General features: G+C 38.5%; 3 protein-coding genes and 1 long non-coding RNA gene across 5 annotated transcripts; 3 read left to right on the forward strand and 1 right to left on the reverse strand.

Annotated features, from left to right (window-relative positions):
* Positions 1–3209: 3209 nt before the first annotated feature.
* On the forward strand, positions 3210–19771 carry LOC115564743 (neutral amino acid uniporter 4). 2 transcript variants are annotated; one of them, XM_089263181.1, is made up of 5 exons: positions 3210–3409; positions 17743–18270; positions 18441–18898; positions 18969–19144; positions 19230–19771. In XM_089263181.1, exons 1-5 carry the CDS (start codon positions 3398–3400, stop codon positions 19469–19471), a joined length of 1416 nt encoding a protein of 471 aa, XP_089119307.1. In that variant the 5' UTR covers positions 3210–3397; the 3' UTR covers positions 19472–19771. The 2 variants fall into 2 exon arrangements, with proteins under 2 accessions (XP_089119307.1, XP_030245259.1); XM_030389399.2 differs by lacking the exon at positions 3210–3409 and adding an exon at positions 16290–16480.
* On the forward strand, positions 3235–13280 carry LOC115564744 (proton-coupled amino acid transporter 1). The gene is made up of 6 exons (XM_089263180.1): positions 3235–3409; positions 9389–9594; positions 10510–10870; positions 10942–11393; positions 12364–12536; positions 12605–13280. Exons 1-6 carry the CDS (start codon positions 3398–3400, stop codon positions 12859–12861), a joined length of 1461 nt encoding a protein of 486 aa, XP_089119306.1. The 5' UTR covers positions 3235–3397; the 3' UTR covers positions 12862–13280.
* LOC149090625 (uncharacterized) lies at positions 4341–7131 on the forward strand. Its single transcript, XR_016197501.1, has 2 exons — positions 4341–5286; positions 5406–7131. It is a non-coding gene; the product is annotated as an uncharacterized LOC149090625 (long non-coding RNA).
* Positions 19236–21029, reverse strand: Arpc3B (Actin-related protein 2/3 complex, subunit 3B). Its single transcript, XM_030389398.2, has 3 exons — positions 20876–21029; positions 20580–20753; positions 19236–20494 (listed from the first exon to the last, which is right to left on the reverse strand). The coding sequence occupies exons 1-3, from the start codon at positions 20879–20881 to the stop codon at positions 20153–20155; spliced, it is 522 nt and encodes a 173-aa protein (XP_030245258.1). The 5' UTR covers positions 20882–21029; the 3' UTR covers positions 19236–20152.
* Between the last annotated feature and the right edge of the window lie 22 nt (positions 21030–21051).

Genomic DNA, 21051 nt, shown 5'->3' on the forward strand with positions numbered 1-21051 from the left:
TCTCCAGTTGCCTAAAAGTTTGTCCCACTTACAACAGAATTAAATATACCACTTCATAAAACTTATTACTGTCGAAATTTACTCAAATATCCCCTAGATTTTACGGTATTTGACTGACTTCAAGATCTGAGCTCGAAGACTAAGGAAGGTATAATCCATATAAAATTTGCCAATTCTCCCAGATGATAAATGTTTTGATCTGTCTTTGCAAGAGCCTTTAATAGAATTTAACTTCCAGTTCTTGAACTCTGCTGCATAACTGGCCACGCCTACTTCTTTATACGTATAGCATGGGCATGTAAGTTATATATTATTTACCTCTTTTCCAGAGTTGTTCTTCAAAGAGTTGCACTTACGTCAATTTCACTTTTCACTATAAACACGGTGTCACATGAGCTTATCGTGCCACTTAATACCCTACACCTGTTTGGAGCCCAACTCAACGATTATTTATTTAAGACGAATGAATGGAGAATTAGCGCTAAACAAATTGTTTAATTAGGTGAAACTAAAGACAGAGCAGTGCAGTAGTATTCATTTCATACTTTTCCTTCTCATATTGATGCAAGTATTATAAATCATAATTAGAAATCGTTATAGAAACAAATGTTCTTTATTTGTTTTACGTTAATAGCTTATCATTTTCTCAAACTCGCTCTCCTTCTTCCTCTCTCTTTCTGTCTACCTCCCGTAATGCATATTCGCTTCCTCTACCAGCTCCCACTCAGCCAATCTACATCTCCTTGATTAATTATGTCTCTTTTGTCCTTTGTCTCTTCGTGTCTTTGTCGGCCTCTATATCTCAGTCTCGCTCTCTCTCGCTCTCTCTCTCTCTCTCGCTCTCTCTCTCTCTCTCTCTCTCTCTCTCTCTCTGAATGTCTGTAAGTCTCATTCACTCTGTCTGGCTCTGTTTCCCTCTCTCTCATTGATTGCCTTTCTCTTTTTCTCTCTCTGTCTGTTTCTGCTTCTCTCTCTTATTTATTCCCTTTCTCTTTTTCTCGCTCCCTCTTTCTTAGTTTCTCACTCTATCTCTCTATCTCTCTCTCACTCTCTCTCTCTCTCTCTGAATGTCTGTATGTCTCATTAATTCGCTTTCTCCTTTTCTCCCTCTCTCTTTCTTAGTTTCTCACTCTTTCTCTCTCTCGCTCTCTCTTTCTCTCCCTCTCTCTCTTTATCCGTCTCTCTTACGTACATCTTTAGTTGTGTCATTTCATGTCTCTCCTTCTTTCTCTCTCTCTCTCTCTCTCTTGCACACCTATAATTCTCTCAAGCTCTCTCGCTGTCATTCTCGCTCACATTCTCCCATCTCCCTCATTTTGGTGGTCTCACAGTCCTTGACCCTCGTCTCCATCTCTCTCCCATGGGATCTCACTTTGCCATTTCCTCTCCCTCTCACCTTTTCTCTTCCCCTCTCCTTTCTCTGACTTTTGGACTCAAAGAAACCCCGATATAATAATTGTCGCTAAGACAATCCAGAAATAGATCTCTATCACTTCTCCTTGTTAGCCTTGGCCTCTTCTATGGACAACTCAAGGTCAAGTACAGTGTTACCTCCGGCAATACGGATTGCGCTCAAAGAAGTGCGCCAATTTGTCTCTTTCTCTCCTCACTCTCAATTAAAATATGAACTGTGCTCATGAACGTCGACAGTCTTAAATGCCATTGTCACAAACAACAACAACAACACACGTATATAGTAATATTTATATAGATACATACGTATGTATGTGTGTGTTTGTGCATCGCCAAATAGCCGGGATCTTAATTCTTCAAAAGACAGACGGCCTTTCCATTAAAAATAAAATAAAATAAATTATAAACGAATTGCTTCATTAAAAAGGGTCCACACATCGATTGCCACAACGACTCACGAATACCCTACCACCCAGCCACCCACTGAATAATCGTTTCCCTGTCTCTCTCTCTCTCTCTCTCTGTCGCCTGTCAAACAGCCCAACAACAGCAATCGACAAACTTTTCAGATCATTTGCCGACAGCGTGAATACTTGAGCATGTGTGCTTGAGCTGCTGCCAATTGCTGTTTGCTTAGCACTTTGCGCTATCTGCCAGATACCCTGTAATTCGATTAAATTAATTAAAACGATTGCAAATTTAGGGCTAACAACAAGAGGCAAAACACTTGGAGACACTAAGAGTATTTCATATTCCATAGTTCCATATTCCATAAAAAAAGTCGTTCTTTACATTTAGAGATCAGAGAGAGAGAGAGAGAGAGAGAGAGAGAGAGAGAGAGAGAGAGAGAGAGAGAGGGAGAGGGAGAGGGAGAGAGATGTGTATGCATGTGTGTGTACCTTGCACGCTTTTGTAGGGCAATTGCGACAACATCAACGATCCAACCGCCCCGCCCCGCTCCCTCCTCCTCTCCCACTGCCCCTGTCTCGCCAGTTGCCCTGGCCATGTCGTCTGGCTGAGTGACAACCTGTTGGACAGGCGCTCAATTGGTCGCCCGACTGCGCAGCTGCCTGAGGCGGGGGTGCGCGATGAAATGAAATGAAAAGAAAAAGAAAAGAACGAGCCGAAGAAGAAGAATACTAATAAAAATGATATATATATGAATATAAATAAACCGGTTGGACATTAGAACCGATTCCAATTCCGATTCCGATTCCATTGAGGACGTCACAAAATACTTTCGTAATGAGCCACGGAAGCGCCAGATGCTGGACAAGAATGGAGGAGCGAAAGAGAGCAAGAGAGGGAGAGAGAGAGAGAGAGAGTGTGTGTGTGTGTGTGTGTGTGTGAATAGAGGGGAGCTTGGAAAGCGAGCGGAACGAAAGGGAGTGAAACAATTGAGGAGGAGGGGCAGCAGATCGGCAGAGGCGGCAGTCGCTCAACACAAAGTGTCCGAATGCCGAAAGGCAGCGACGCCAACGCCGACGCCGACGCCGACGAAGGCAGAAAGCGACGGCGGCAGCAACAGCGCGCCTATGTGAGGCGGGCCGGGCCGTCAGTCTTGATGATTTCGTGAAGCGATTAACACACGCCACGTTCTGAGCCATTAGTCAGGATCCGCAAAAGTGTAAAGGAGCAATAACAACAACAACAACAACAAGAGCACATGACACACATAAACACAAGGAAGCAGCAGCAGCAGCTAATAACAACAAGTGCAACTGCAGCAGCAGCAGCAGCAGTCGCCGCCGCCGCAGCACAATAAGTGGAAAGAAGAGGAAGAAGCAGCAGCAACAACAGCAACAGCAAACGGCAATAAAAATAAATCATTTAAAAAACGCCGCGCCAAAAGAATTTGCCAAATTACGCGTTCATTTCTTTGCCAGCGCTGCTCGTGCATTGACCGAATTTTAACAGCAGCCGCAGCAGCAGCAGCAGCAGCAACAGCCACAAACAACAGCAACAAACAACAGCAGTTGCCAAAATGGATGCAGAGGTGTGTAAAGTGTGTGTCTGTGTGCGTGCGTGTGCGTGAGAGTGTGTGCGTGTGCGTGTGTGTTAAAAGACTTTAAAAACGAGTGTCAAACATATATTTATACATACATAAATACATACACACACATATACATGCATACTATATAGAATCAGTAAAAATCTGTGTGCCCATTCATTATGATTTTTTTTTTTGTTTATTTATTTTTGCTTTTGTGCTTTGAGCAGCGGAAAAAAAAAACCAGTTCCATTTGCTTCTCACGCCTAACAAATGCATATTCAAGTGCAAAGTCAGCTAAAGCAACAACAATAACAGCTATAGCAGCAGCCGCAGCAGCAATAACAGCTGTAACAACAACAACAGTTAGCATTGCTCTCTAGGACAGCTGTTGCATAGCAGCAGCAGCAACAGCAGCAGCAGAGGCGTCCTTTTAGAGGGGCTGCCCGTAAAATAACTCCAAATGACAAATTTCATATTCAGCTATAAATAGCTAACAGCGCGACACTGAAAGAAAAAGTATATACAATATATGTACATATACTGCGTACAAACAGCATATATTATATAATGTATATTATATATACATATATGGCTATTATATAAAGTAAAACTAAAAAAAAAATATATATATATATATATAATAAAAATAAAAATAATAAAAAATAAAAAAAAAAATAAATAATAATAATAATAATAATAATAGTAATAATAATAATAATAATAATAACAATAATAATAATAACAATAATAATTATAATAATAATAATAATAATAATGATAATAATAATAATAATAAAAATAAAAATAATAATAATAATAATAATAATAATTATAATAATAATAATAATAATAATAATAATAATAATAATAATAATAATAATAATAAATAAAATAATAAAAAATAAAATAATAATAATAATAATAATAATAACAATAATAATAATAAAATAGCTTCACACTCCGATTTACTATTTGGCACTGTCTTCAGCATATAAAACGGAAATTCCAATATATAAGTTAAAAATACTTGAAACACTCAAAATGATGTGCGTAAGCAATAAATTGCTCAACAGCATATACATATTTTATTTTTAAAATATATTTCTATATATTTAGTCAAATTACTTCAACTTAGCATTAGCCCAAAATTAACTGCATGCTCTTGAGCTCTTAAATAGATAATAGAGAAGCTAAAATTATAGTCTAAAATTCGAAAAAATCAAAAATTATGTGTATCTATATGCTCCAATACTTGAAATAGTGCCAAAAATTACTGCTACTAATGAAGCGCATAAGAATTTGTATAAGATCAATCCAAATCACATTATATAGTCAATATGATTCCAGCTAATATGAGCATAGACAATGATTGAACGAAACTTCAATTTGAAGATACTGAATTCAACCAGACTTGGATGAATGTAAGATTATTGAAAAAAAAAGAATACAAAAAAAATGCAACTATGAATCTCTATTATTCCTATGGAAAATTCATCCATTTGTATCGAGAGTCTGTGATTAATTCATGACAATATAGACTACATAAGCTTCAATACTCCCCCAACATTTCATATCTCTTTCTCAAAGTAAACTCTATATAAAGATTTGCCTGTATATATTTTCTATATTAGACTCGTATTACTTTCATTCTATAAGCACTGACATATTATAATTAAAGCTCAAACATTCTTTTGGTTTTTTTTTTATATTTTAAAAAATCCTACCGAAATTTCTATTATTTTCAGGCGTTAACCGCGAAAATAATGCAACTTTACTTCATTTAACTATCTTATCAGTTGAAGAAAGCGAGTCAACTTATCAGTGAATGGCCACGAAATTGCACTGACTTCACATAAATTTAACATGCAGCTTGACAGCCTGTCAAAGTTCTTGTCAATTAAAGCAATTGGCTGATAAATATACACATATGTATATTATTTTCACTTTAGATAAGTGGAAGAAACTTTCTTTTTTTTTCTCCTTTCAAGTATTTGATAAGGCCTTCAATTAGTGAGCATCGTTCTTCGCCTCACTTCCGTGTCTTTAACAGTTGATTTATCAAATATAAAGCCCAAGTCCCAGCCCCTGTTTAACTCCATGTCCATGAGCATTGTAATTGCCAATGCAGAGGCAAACGCTGTGGAAAACTTGTCGTGCATGGAAAATTTCCACTGAAAGACCATTGAATTGACTTGAATCAGACTACCATTGCCTCTCAAATGAATAGCAACCAGAATAAATGGCAATAGTGGGCATGACTAACTCCGATGACTGTTTAAAAAGTATGAAATATACTGATATTACAAATATTATTAGAAAAATGTTAAACAATTGCAATTATTGATGCAAATATTTGGAAATTTTCAAAGACTTATAACGTAAAAACACCTAGTCAAAAAAAAAAAAATAAAATAAATAACAAATAAAATAAAATAAAAAAAAAAACTTAAGATCTTTTTGATCGAGGTTTTGACCAGAGAGCATTTTAAAAAAAATCCTGTTATTCAAAAGGTTCTTAAAATAGAAATGCAAAAATTGGTGAAAATTATTTAAAGACTTCAAAAAAATTAGGCAAATATTTCGGAGTTATTGAAAAGGCTTAACAAAAATATTTAAGTTTTACAGCAGATATCTGAAATTTGTTGAACAACTCATTCGAGATTTTCAAGATAATAAAATATATTAGTTAAACTTAGAAAAACATAAAGTCGCTCCCCCGCTTGAGAGCAGAGTCTAAGCATTTTAGATGCTAAACTGCTGAACATTTTCAAGAACTCTGCTTCAGAATATCTTAAAAATTTTGGACATAATGTATACTAAAAATTCTACAATTTTAAGCGAAATTTATATTAGAAATTTTGCACTTTTTGCCCATAAAAATATCTGCTAATTACTATCGATGCTATGGGATATAAAGATAGTATTGCAATAGAGTTATAAATGCTCTGCGTGTTAATATCTATATAACCTTGTAGAGTCACTTTTATAGAGAGTTACTACGTAGTTTCAGACGCTAAAACTTATCGTAGTGCATATATGTGCAATCATATACCCCATCAAATCAAGGGCAATCAATAGCTTTGCCCTGTAGAGAATGGCACATAATGTAAATTCTGCCTGAACCACTCGATATAACTCGCACAATTACAGGGTGTACAGAATGCGTGGGTGAGCTGAGCTCAAAGTGCAATATCTGGTTCCTTCACTTGATAAGTCTTGTTGTTCTTCCTGTTGGTGTGCCACGCAGCTCACGTTAACAATTGTGAAGTAACGTCTACAACGTCTACAACAACAACAACAACAACAACAATAACAAATAATACTAAAATTAACACTAATAAAATAATACAACAGCAATTTATGCCGTTTGTTTTGAAGTGTTTTGTTGCGTAGCTGCCGATAAGAGTCACGAAAAATTTTACCGTCTAGATTTCCATAGCGAAGTTGTCCCCCGCACGGGCCAGAGACCCAGTTTCGTCTGATTATCTGGCACATGTAGTATCTGTATCACCTGCATATCACACACACACACACATAATCAACTGAAGGCAATCGCTGAACCCACTCACGATTACGTATTATCACATATTATCGGCGCCCAGATTCAGTGCCTTCCACACGCTCAGCTTATCTCTTATAGAGAGCGACACTAATTTATAATAATTCACTTATAATTTTTTGCACCAATTATCAATAAATTAAGTTCCCAGGCAAAGGCAAAGAAACCATTGAAAATTTCCGTTGATAACATCTGATAGCATTTCCTACTGGAAACCTACGAAGAATATTTCTTTAATCTGGAAAGTAGAGAGTTTCTTAATAATATAATAAATATGCCACGCAATCAGTTGCACTTTGAGGTCCATTAAGATATATATTATTCCATTTAAACAATATCAAAATACCAACTAATTTATAGGTTTGCATGGGAGCCAAATGCAAAGAAAGCTCTCACATTTTGTTAGCAATAATAAAGTGTGCTTAGATTTGATTATTTTCTTTCAATTGAAATTGAACATACCCATTGAGCATTGCGCCCTGAGGGTATATAGTTTCACAAGTGGTTAGTCTATATCTCATATATCTGGCATAAATATTTATTGTTGCTCAAGTTCAAGTTCAAGTTCAAGTTCAGTGGATTCAACTGACTCTCCCTCCCCTCATATCTCGTAAACAAGTAAAGCGAAAGATATGATATTTGTAATATATATACATACATGTCGTAGGCAGTGAATATCGATTATGTTTTCTCGATAGCTCATCTAATTTCTTTTAGATCCATAAATATTCTCAATTTTTCTTGAATGTCTAAGTCTAGGACTTTATTTATAGATTCTTATGATACTCCATATCTCTAGAATCTCACGTTTCTCCACTTTAAAGTAATATCCACCATCTCTTTGATTCTATTGACTAATATTTGATATACTTTTTGTTCGGCTTTCCCACGCCCACTTATATATCCTCTTTTGATTAAAGTTCTAATTCCATTGAGATCATTTTAATCAGTGGAATTTAAGCGTGGATGAGGGTATTTTCTAGTCGCGCACAGCCACCTGCTCTATTAACTCATTAATTCTTAAATATTTCCTCAATAATCATGTCCCTCATTAGAATATATGAAAAGTGGTTTTTCAAACCGGTTGAGTTTGTATTGAAAGCGATTCTCAAGACTCTTTCTTGATAGCTAACGTACATAGGTAATACACGTGATGTGGCTGTTGTTGTTGTAGTAGTAGTAGTTGTTGTTGTATCTCATGTACAACATTATGTTATACGACTCCAATAATTTGCTTTGGTTTTTTTCCGAATCTCTGCTCTCGCAGCATGTTAATGGAAACTTTATGAGCCAATGCGAAAACCTCAATGAAATCGAACAAATTAATTTACGACACTTCGAATCATAAATTATAGCCAATTCCAATTGCGTTGAGCACATACGTACATGCATATCTCTTATCATTTACGATCCCATTCATGGGAATATAAATACTGGTCTGCATTGTTTGCATGACAAGGGAGAATGTTCGCCATTGGCATGCTTCACTGTAATGCTGTTTTATTCCATTGATATCGCTGCATCAGACAATCAGGTAATTCCCCCCCTTGGGCTGTACTGTGATTTACAATTCTTTTAATTGGCCACGTTCGCACGTACTCCAAACCAAAACAAACTGGAATTAATAATGATTCACGATCGTTATCCAAATGGATAACGGCTTTTTGTTGTTGCTCGACTAGGCCTAGTATAGTCAGGTATGGCCTAGACGTAATCTATTATATATATGTAAATGCTAAATTAGCATTAACAAATGCTTTTATTAATTTTAGACAGGTATACGTCAATATTTATCTATATACTATATATAGACAATTTGTGAATATCTATCCCTAAACGAGAATTTAGTAGATTGTACCTTAGCACTTATAATGATTTAAGATAGAAAGAGGAAGCACAGTAGTATTCTGTGTATACGTATGTATATGTGTGTATATGAATAGATATAAGCTAGAATATTTGCATTCACGCGGGAATTACATTGGATTCCCTAAATACATGGAATAGTCGGTACTAGCTGACTATATTAATTGTTTAACCAACTCGTATAACATTTTGAACATATAATTAATTATAATAATGATTTATAATAATAATAATAATAATGATAATAATAATAATAAATAAATAAAATAAAATAATAATTTAATAAATATTCATAGATTATCAAACTTTCAGCTCAACCTAGTCTAAGCTCTTTATACCTCCACACAATAACCTTTACCCTACCTTAGCTATTGAACTAAAGAAATCCTCAAGCTCCGCCCAAAATTCTACTAAGCAAAAATCCTCAAATTTGGTTGCTTCAAAGAAATAAATCCCAAAAATTGTTCCTGCTCCTACTTCACCAATTGAAGAATGCATTTTAAAGCACAGATTTTATCTTTTCAAACTTTGTGCCGTACATCGAACACAAAACAAAGGAACCAAGCGTCCCACAGAACACAGCAACGGCAACGGCAACGGGAACGGCAACAACAACAACAACAGCAATAACCTCCAACAATGGCAACCAAAGCACTATGAGCTCCAATAGCTCTAAGCTTACGGCGCCAGAGAATGAGGGTCAGACAGCAGCCGCTGCAAAGCCAGCGGCTGGCAGCCATGAGGATTACCACCCACCCACAAGGTATGGATAAGGAAGAAGAAGAAGAAGCATACTAACGAATTACCCAAGAAAACCCACACTAGTGGTATATGCCCTATCCTAACCTAAATGAGCTCAACAAATTGGACGCATGTGAACTAACACAGAAAACCAAAATTCAAAAACCAAAAAACGAAAACCCTTTCTATCAACCCAGAACACCATAATACCAATCTCAAATCCAGACTAACCTAACCTAAGAATAATTTTAAGGATCTGCTTATTTTATTTGAAGCCGAAAATTCTTTGTTTTATCTTTTATCGACTTTGAATCGATAATCTCGTCTGTTATCGTTTATCGCTTTTGCATGCTGAATGGCTTTTAGGTCTATACTCTCACCTTCTGCAATCATGAGCTTTACGTGTTAACTAGAAATACCAACTTGCCGCTTTCCCATCATAGCTGAAGCGATAATTGTGCTTGTGTTATCGCTTATCGATTTTCGATGTAAGAATCGTAGCTTTCACTAACCTCCTAGCTTTAACTAACCATAATTTTAAGTGTACATTTAGTGTTAATTCCAACTAATCCAATACCGATTTACTGTGCCGATAACAAATTGTGTGATAACAAGAAACGATAGCTTATCGATTTGGCGCTGATAACACCCCAGCTAACTGAAATTTTAAGTGTGAAGTTCAGTGACCGCCTTAACCCAAGTCCGGCTAATCCTATTCCCAGTGACTATACCAATAATTCCGTGTGTTATCGTTTATCGATATTGCAAGCTGAAACCCCGTAAGCTTACGTGTTCAGTGTAAATTCCGGATAAACCCAATCCTGGCTAATGCCGTACTAAATCCTAATAACCGATAATAGATAATCGATCTTCGATAATCGATAACCATCTGTGGTGATATCGTTGATCGATTTTGCATGACTTCATTCAAATGCAGCTACCTGGAGACAATTGTGCACCTGTTCAAGGGCAACATCGGACCCGGACTCTTTGCCATGGGCGATGCGTTCAAGAACGGCGGCCTGATCGTCGGCCCCCTGCTCACCGTTGTGATCGCCGTGATCTGCATCCACTGCCAGCACGTGCTGATCGCCTGCTCGAAGAAGATGCGCGATCTGCGCGGCGACCCCGTCTGCGCCGACTATGCGGCGACCGTGGAGCAGTGCTTCGAGAACGGGCCGATCAAGCTGCGCGGCTGGTCGCGCACCATGGGCCGCCTGGTCGATGTGTTCATCTGTGTGACCCAGCTGGGCTTCTGCTGCATCTACTTCGTGTTCATCAGCACCAATGTGAAGCAGGTGAGTGCCGCAGTCGCTGCCGCAGCCTCAGTTGGTGTTGCTGATGGTTTCCTGCCTTCTCGCCACACAAGATCCTGCAAGCGTACGGCATCGATCTGGACGTGCATCTGGTGATGCTGCTGGCCCTCGCACCGGTGCTGCTCAGCTCCCTGATAACGAACCTGAAGTGGCTGACACCGGTCTCGCTGTTCGCCAACGTCTGCATGATCCTGGGCCTGGCCATCACCCTCTACTATGCGCTCAAGGACGGCCTGCCGGAGGTGACGGAACGCGCCTACTGGACGAACGGCTCCCAGCTGGCGCTCTTCTTTGGCACCGCCATCTTTGCCTTCGAGGGCATTGCCCTGGTGATGCCCCTGAAGAATGCCATGCGCAAGCCGCGCCAGTTTGAGAGCACGCTGGGCGTCCTCAATGTGGGCATGTTTCTCGTCTCCGTCATGTTCATGTTCGCCGGATCTGTGGGCTATATGAAGTGGGGCGAGCAGGTCGGCGGCAGTCTGACCCTAAATCTCGGCGATACCATGTGAGCAAGCACCGTCCAAACCGATTGCAGATGGGCGCGTGACTCACGAGCGTTGCGGATACAATCGGCAACATAATTGAAGCTAGAGTGAAGCTTGAGCAAGAGTAAAAGAAAATATATTATTATACTCGATATATGCTTGATCTATTTGATCTGTAGGGGAAAAAGCATTCACACTTGATCTATTCGATCTGTAGGGAATTTATAAATTATCACGACAGCCATTCGATACTTCAAAATGTCAATTCAATGCAGAAAATCAGTGCATCTATTCAATATCTATTTGCCTTAGTATACTCTATGCATAATTTCTATACCTGCCTAGGTATCTATTAGATTGCCATCAATTTCAAAAGCTCTAATTCAGAAAATATAACTCAATTACTGTGCACACTCGATATATATTTGCGATATGATTCCAATTCAATATATTTTATTAAATATAAATGGAAAATCTTATTTCAGTTCTTTCCGATAGACTCCATATTATACACTCAATATCTAAATGAGAGGATATCGACTTATATCTCATATACTCATTAGATATCAAGTATATATAATCGATTTATATGGAAAAAATAAATCCAAAATATGATTATATTCCTACATTTTTTCAATATCAGGCCCATTCGATATATTTGATGTTCGAACCTATATCCGTATTCAATTCAAAATTTGTATGCAGAATAATCTTCAAGTATCATACATATATCTATATTCCACCCTCGATTATACAAGAGTATGTCATATATATTGTATACATACGATATTAAATATCTAAAACGATATTCAACTAGCACTCCAACAATTCGAACCTGCTCAAGCTTTACACGTTTGCCTCATGGGGCGCTTATCTAAAAATTCCACAAAAATTCCATTCGTGTCACGCGCCCATCTGCTGCTGCTTGGATTCCCTAGACAGCAGGCCTAAACATCGCCTACGATATTCTGTTCTTTCGCACGCCGATAGCCTGGCCCAGTCGGTCAAATTGATGGTTTCGATGGGCGTACTCCTCGGCTATCCGCTGCAGTTCTTTGTCGCCGTGCAGATCATGTGGCCGAGTGCCAAGCAGGTGTGCGGCATGGAGGGTCGTTCGCTGGCCGGGGAGCTAATCTTCCGGAGTCTGCTGGTGCTCGTGACGTGTAAGTAGAGGCAAGACAATAGAGAGCGGAGCGTGTGCTCATGCCCAGCTTCTCCCATCCATATGCAGTGGCCATAGCAGAACTGGTGCCGGCCTTGGGTCTATTCATCTCCCTGATTGGCGCCCTCTGCTCGACGGCCCTGGCGCTGGTCTTTCCGCCGGTCATCGAGCTGATCGCGTGCAGTGAACCGAACAAGGGGCCCGGCATTTGGATTTGCCTCAAGAATCTAATCATCCTGGTGCTGGCCCTGTTGGGCTTCTTCACCGGCTCCTACGAGAGCCTCAAGCAGATTGTCAAACACTTTGGCGAGGAGGATTTCCACTAGCGATGCCACGCCCACTCAACAAGTGCCACAAATGAACAGGCTCGAATAGCCTTAACATAAATTATTCTATAACTTATACACACACACATATATATATATATGTATCCTATATATGATAACCCCATATGCTATTGTAGGCAGAGTACTACGACTACTGTTTACCATATATCTGATATATGATATATGGTAAATGGTATATGAGACCATGTTGATATATGACAATTACTCATGAATCATGTGCCGCGAAATAGTTTTTAATTTCTGTTTGTCTCTCGAGCAACAATTTTTTTTGTTTTTTTTTTTTTTAATTTAGTTTTTTTTTTTTTCTATTTATATATAAACATATATGTTTGATATATAAATATAGAATTCATAAGTGTAAATAAATGATGGGTTTAGAGCCCATAAAAATCAACATATATTTTATTTTATTTGGGCGAAGAGCTTGGAAAAATTCGAGCTTAAGACTTGCTCAGAGATCTTTAAATCGATCTATAACGTATACCTGATCAGCTTTTCATTACTGTAGATCATCTTCCCCTTTGAGGTAGAGAGAAAGCGAGAGCTATGCTTTCTATTGTTGATGACATTCCTGGACTAAATAAATCCAGAACTGTATGGGTATTATGCAGCCAGTAGTGCCCCATTGCAAACGTTTTGCTATTATTTTCGACTATCTGAAAAGTGTTTATGGATTAAAATTGGCTAGACATAGACTAGTCTGATTGTACACGTACACCTAATAGAACTCTATTAGTAGTATGAGTACCTAACTTTAGGGGAGGATACTATCGAACCGCATCAAAATACATTTAAATATCAAATTGTAAACTTAGCCAACTCCAAGATATGGCTAGAGATGTAGATCTATAGTGGCATATTTTACAAATATATCATTATATAGTGAGCCATCTAGGCAATCGTAAAATCGTTGCAATAATCTTTCATTGTCGTTGATAAACAAACGTGTGACGAATTCAAAGAATTTCTTATTAATCTAATCCGAAACTAAATCAATCTAATCGAAACCGTTCCAACATTGCCCAGCGCACGCCCAGCGGCCTTCGAATTGGCCCAAAGCCATGTGAAGCCAGATGAATCGACAATAGAGCCAAGCGCATATCGTGTTGATATTTATTGCCCGGAACATGTGCACGAGAGATATCGTAAATCTATTGTATATACATATGTATATATGAATGGAAGAGTTTCATAGATTGGGTGATTGACGGATGTATGGATATGATTGACTACATAATTGAATAGTTGATGGATGGATTGAATGAAGAAGTGAGCCGCTTGACTGACTGCTTAATGGAGTAATAGCTGGATGGACTGACTATTCAATTGTGTACTTGATTGATTAGCTAATTTACTGATTGATTGAAGTTGATTGATTGACTGAACCTACGGATTGAATCACTGGTTAACTACTTTGATATATTGTCTTTTTTATAAGATTAATGGACTGATGGAATAGTTGATTGTTGGGCCAATTGATTGATTGAATTATTCATAAAGTATTTGATTGAACGATCAATTTCTGGACTGATCAAAAGCCTATACAAATTGAAGAGTTTGCTGGATTATTATATTGGCGGATATATAAGGAGACTGACTGTTTGACTAATTGATTGAATGTATGCCCATTGATTGATGGATTGACTGCTTGGATGTATTGATTGACCGATCGACTGATGGATGGCATGATTGGAAACCTGATAAAATAAGCGATTGGTAGAGCACTCCATAAAAACTCTAAATATATACCAAATAAATACTAAATATATACCAAATGCATTTCAATTCAGTTTCAACTTTGGTAAGTCGTGAAATTATAGTCGAATTTTTACTACCGATACTTTGTAAGATCTTTGCCCATCTCGAAATGGGTGACGACTACACATGCTTCCGTTGAGCAAGCATTTGGGCTCTCGGGGGGTTCACTGCCTGGCTTATATAATCCAATTGTGCAATTCCGTGAACATTGATAGATCGATCGTTCGATTGGTTCGTTTCCCATGTTGCATTGATTGTTCATATCAATATGCGCCATGCATATATGTACATATGTACACATATGTCTGTGCATGGACGACGAAATTGTTGTCAGAAAAGCCAACTCGTGAATTCCGTGCAATTCATTTAACTGTGGCGCTACACAAGAGCAGCAAACAACTACAACAGCAACAACAAAATCACAACTAACAACAATAACAACAACAAGTCAATCAATCAATTAAATGTTGTAAATTTCCATGCGTTGCAAGTGCGCGAGTCAGTTGGGCAGGTGCATCAATCGCCGATAGCTCAATCCCAAGCTCGATGCGCCTTTCCAGCTGGCATGCAGTCGCCACACGGCCAGGAATTCGGTCTATTGTCATGCACATACATGCCATATCATGTGAGCTTTTAGCGGCAGCGGCATTGCCCGAACGGCACGTGCATAAATTGCTCATACGCCGCATTGTGCGGCACATCCTTGAACCAGAGACGTGTAATTGGCATCAGTTCCACATTAATTGACATTTAACACAACTTGTATGGAATCACTTCCTTTGCGCACAGACAACGGCTTGGGATGCCTGCTCAAAGACGGGTATATTAGTTACCGTATATGCTCAATAGAGCTCAACTGCAGCTTACATAATTACATACATACAACTTCAATTGATGGGATTTCCGAGACAGCTTGCCACGCCCCCTAACGAATGAATCGAAGATATACACAACACAGTGAGTGCTCTAAATTTTCAGGTCTCTAGCTTCAAGACGGACATTGCCAAAAGCCAATATACTCATTTCAATTTTAAGAATGAATACCAAAAATACAAAATACGTGATTTGTGTTCATATTTAATTTGAATTTATTTTGAATTTCACTAAATGAAAAAAAAAAGGTTACTGAAGTTCAATTTTAAAACACGTTCCATCAAAGCCTTGAAATTCGTTGTTTCTAGAAATTATTTGTACATATAAATCACCAAAAATTATTTTAATAAATTGAAAAACTTGTGCATTATATTTTTACCCACATTATTTTATGTTAATGTAAGTGCGAAAAATTCATTTAATAGTTTTAGAAATCATTATGACGAGACTCGCGGTAGGAGCACGTGCAGATGATGTGGCAAGCAAACTATAAAACCTAATTAAAACTGAATTTCTGTTGTTTTAGTTTAATTAATGCTGAAAGCAAAGAGTCAGCGATAAAGGTTTACAAATCTCTGGCTAAAACCGATTTTAACAGCTTTCAATTCAAAAGAAAGAAAAGGCAAAAGGAAAAAAAAAAGTTCTTCAAGCCAAAACCAGAACAATCAAAACAATTCAAAATTTCAATTTGCGAATTGCATTCACATATCAAAAAAAAAAAAATAACAAAAGAAAAACAAAAGCAACAAAAATAAAGTATGTAAAAAAAAAAAAGTAAAAAGCACCGCACAGATGAGCAAGCAATAACAACAACAAAGATAACAGGGCTGCCGCTTGTGCTGAGAGAGCTTGCGCGCAGGAGAGCGCAAGCGAACAAGAGAGGCGAAGCAGAAGAGGAAGGCGCAGGCAGAGGCAGAGGCAGAGACAGAGACAGAGGCCGATGCAGGCGCTTGCCCTTAAGTGCAAGGTATGAAAGCAAAAATGCCGTTAACCATTAGAAGCACACTCATGCGCGCGCACATACACACTCATAGAAATACTGTTACATATGCAAAAGCAGCTGACGCAGTCGCAGTCGCAGTCACAATCACCGCCGCCGTCGTCGTCGTCGTCGTCGTCGCTTTGCCTGACTATTTCATACGCTGCTCTTAGCCAATTCGAATAATATTATGAATTGAGTCTGGTTTGAGTTCTTGGCGCGTCAACACGCTTCTAAAAAAAAAGCACGAACAAAACAAAAATCGAAAATTAGGAAAATCGGTTAACGCGCGCGCACTATTAAAAGTAAAATATAACAATAATATTAATTATTATTATACATTTTTTTCGTTCATTTGAAGCACTTATAGGATTTGTGATTTATTATTATGATTTCCAATCGATTGGCTGGTAGCTTATCATTGTTGCCAATATTTATTTAATAAAATCCAGAGATATTACGTATCGAATGCCCATAGAGCACTCTCATTGAATTATAGTGTTTGCGTTGCTTACAATAATTGCATAAATATGCTATACTATATATGATATACTGAAGTTCAGCAATAATTAACACCTCGATTAGAAGTTCTATGAAATGTTTAGCACTTAAGCACAATAGGTCAATGTTTTGTTATATATGTATGTGTATGTGTATTGATAAAACAAAGTATTTAGTCTGGTTTTTTTTTGTAATTTAGATTTGTATCTGCTGTAATTTGTAGCTCAAGTGCTTTTCCCCACAAACTATTAATTATATATAAATTTGTACTTGTGTTCAAAAATGAAAAAAAAAAAAAATAAAATAAAATAATAACGTGAATTTAAGACACGTGCGAACCACTAATTAAAAGTATCTGTTCGCCCTTGAGTGCCCATTTAAAATTGAAAGTTGTATCAAATCGGCCGGCTTTCTAGGGTTAACAGCAGTCGATGCACAATTAGAGCAGCGCCTGTCCCACTTACGCTCTCTAACTAACGTGCTCTCGCACCCGTTCTCTCTCTCCCAATGACACTTTTACTCTCTCGCATACACACTCGATCGCTTATCCTCCAATCCAAAGACACCGTTAACTTTGTTTTTGCTCTGCTGGAAGCTTTCGCATTTTTTCGCCTTCCTTTTTTTTTGCATTTGCCTTTGACTTTTAAATTGCGCCGCTGGTGCCGAAACGCAGCAACTGAAAATAATTGAATATTAATCGCAATTATTAAAAGTACATTTGTTAAATTAAATTTAATTAAATTTTGCAGAAGAAAGTGTATAACACCGAAAAGGTGATCGAAGCTGGCAATATGGGCAAAACATTAGAAATAACCAAGCCGGAACAACAACAGCAGCAGCAGCAGCATCAAAATTCCACTAAGGGTGGAGAAAAGGATCTGGAGAGCACAATTGTTAAGCGTCGCCATGCCACAAGCAATCTGGAGGCGGCCACACATCTCTTCAAGGGCAGCGTCGGCGCCGGCCTCTTCGCCATGGGCGACTGCTTTAAAAATGGCGGTCTCATTGGCTCCACTTTGATGCTGCCCATAATTGCGATCATGTGCGTCCACTGCGAACGACTGCTTATACGCGGCTCCCTCCTGGCCGTCGCCCAAACGCCGGGCGCCACCTTCTATGATTATCCAGAGACGGTGGAGAAGTGCTTCGAGTACGGACCGCGACCGTTGCGCCGCATGTCGCGCGCCATGAAGCTGATTGTCGAAATGTTTCTCTGTGTGACGCAATTCGGTTTCTGTGCCATCTACTTTGTGTTCATCACGGAGAATCTCTACCAGGTGAGGACGCACTGCTCCACATATCACTTGATTTATAAATTCATTATTTGTCAGTTTAATTTGTGCTCCCAATAGCTCATTTTTTTCGAGCAGTTTACCAATACTGCAACGCTAACAGAAGCACTTGATCGCTTTTCAGCACTAATTGTGATTTTTAAATTAATCTCCAGGTGATGCAACAGAATGGCATAGACATCAGCATGAGTTTGGTCATGCTAATCACTCTGCTGCCCGCAATGATTCCATCGCTGATGACAAATCTGAAATATATCTCACCAGTGTCGCTGCTGGCCAATTGCGCGCTGCTCTTTGGCTTGATTGCCACGCTATCGATCGCCTTCACCAGCGGCCCGATGCCCCCCGTAAGGGAGCGCAACTATTTCACTGGCGGCAGCCAGCTGGCTCTATTCTTTGGCACCGCCCTCTTCTCGTACGAGGGCATCGCCCTGATCCTGCCGTTGCGCAATTCGATGCGCGAACCGGAAAAGTTCGACAGTCGCTTCGGTGTGCTCAATGTGACGATGCTGCTGATCACATCGATCTTCATCTTCACGGGCTTCGTTAGCTATGTGCGCTGGGGCGAAGATGTTGCGGGCAGCATCACGCTCAATCTGGATGTGGAGGATGTGTACGTATATAGGGTGAACAATCGCTATAATTCCCATATCTAACAATTACGATTGTATTATATTTGACAGCATGTCACAGGTGGTCAAAATGGTGGCCGCCTTGGGCGTCTTCTTCGGCTATCCCATACAATTCTTCGTCATGATGAAGATCCTGTGGCCCCCTGTCAAGCGCAACAATAGCTGCGCCCAAAAGTATCCAATCACCATGCAGGTGGCGCTACGTTTCATCATGATCATGATGACCTGTAAGTGGAGGATGAAATCCAAATAGAATTCATTATTTCTTTATAATTTGTTTGCATAAACTTATTCTCTCTTTTCACTCTCCAGTCTGTGTCGCCCTGGTTGTACCCCAATTGAATCTATTTATATCTCTAATCGGTGCTTTATGCTCAACATCGTTGGCATTTGTCATACCCATCATCATAGACTTTGTCACCCGCACCCAGGTGCCAAAGGGACTGGGCACCTGGATCTACTTCAAGAATATCGCCATCCTGACCATTGCCATATTGGGCATTGTCACTGGCACCTATCAGAGCGTCGTTGAGATTATTAGAGAGTTTCAATAGGTCAACTCGATGGTTGGCTAATTGCTTGCCAAGTATTTTGTAAATATGCAGTAATCGTGTGTTAATATCTTATAATGTTTAAATGTCCTCGTTACTTTTAAGTTCAATATCTGTAATATTTTTTTCACCTTCATGTTTTTTTTTTTTTTTGTTATTAATTTTAAGTGATGCCGGCCGTACTTATTGCGTGTGTGCCAGTTTATTATTAATCGTCAACTGTTAATAAGCTTTCATCGAAACGAAACAACTAGATAAAAAACCAAAACAAATTATATTTTAATAAATGATTATACATTGTCAGTTATAAATTTGATTTTAAATTGCCGAACAAAATGCAACTGTTAGAGGCTTAACAGCGCTGTTGTAATATACGACAGGGCTGCAAAATCTTAACAGCTTCCAAGTTATTTTGTTTAAATTCGCACAATCTGTATCAACTATAAAATGCTGCAAGTATGCTTTATTGTATATGGTGAAATGAAACTTGTAAATAAAGAACAAATATATATATATATATATATTTATGTTTAAATAATTGATTATACACTGTCCTTTAAGTATTTGTTTAAAATTGGCGCCCACTTATGCGGGCATTTGTCAACACTGCCGCAGCATGCAGCTAGGCTGGAACAACATTCTAACAGTCTTCAAATTGATTTAACAGTCGATTTTCTAATCTTTCTATACAGGACCGGAAAGACTTTTTTCCATGAACTTCCTACGCGCAAAGCATATCCACCATTTATTTGGCTTGTCATCTGATGTGTCGAAGACCTTCTCTAACAAGCGATAGCCGGTCTCCTGGCGCAACTGCAGCAAATATTCACGCATTAGATCTGGATTATCTGGCTTGGTATAGACGGAGTTTAACGGGAAACCAGCATCGCCGGGCAACGCAAAGCTCGAAATAGCCAAGGCATAAAGATCTTGTTGTCCCTGATCCTTGCTAGTGCAGCGAACCAGCTTTTTCAGGCATTCCGTTATGTAGAGCGTTATATATATAAGTACGCGATCCACCTCCGACTGCAATCATGTATAAAATATATTTTATTCTTATTTATGTATATATGTATTTAGTTATATCGTTTTTATGTTGATTGCAGCCTACCTTGACTTCGTATGTGCGAAAGAAAACGTTTGCTTTAAAATAATAAAGTGACTCATCGATAATGTCGTTATCAGTATTCACACTGGGCGCTGGCCCCCGTACTTTGGTGCGTAGAGGCAAGATGGCCATGTTTCCCACCTTGCTGTGGAACTCCTCGATCTCAGAATGGTAGGCCTATTGCATTGTTAATAATGATAATTATTTAAATGAATACAGCATTAATGCAATAAAGAAAACATAATCACTGTTAATCATCGATTACCAACAACAGGAGTTATGGCAGTTTAACTACTTACTGGCATTTTACAACGATTGCGATCAGCTGAATACGAACACTAAACAACAACTAAATGCAATTGTTTTCTGTTTACCAAAAGCACTTCTGTTAATGCGGGAAACACTTGATCCCTGATTATATCGAAGTAGAACTATCGAAGTTTTAAAGTTTCACGTAGTACTGTTAACTTCCAAT

Source organism: Drosophila navojoa, chromosome X (genome assembly GCF_054131105.1).
Source record: "Drosophila navojoa isolate 15081-1374.11 chromosome X, UAZ_NAV_1.0, whole genome shotgun sequence".
Classification (NCBI taxonomy): domain Eukaryota; kingdom Metazoa; phylum Arthropoda; class Insecta; order Diptera; family Drosophilidae; genus Drosophila; species Drosophila navojoa.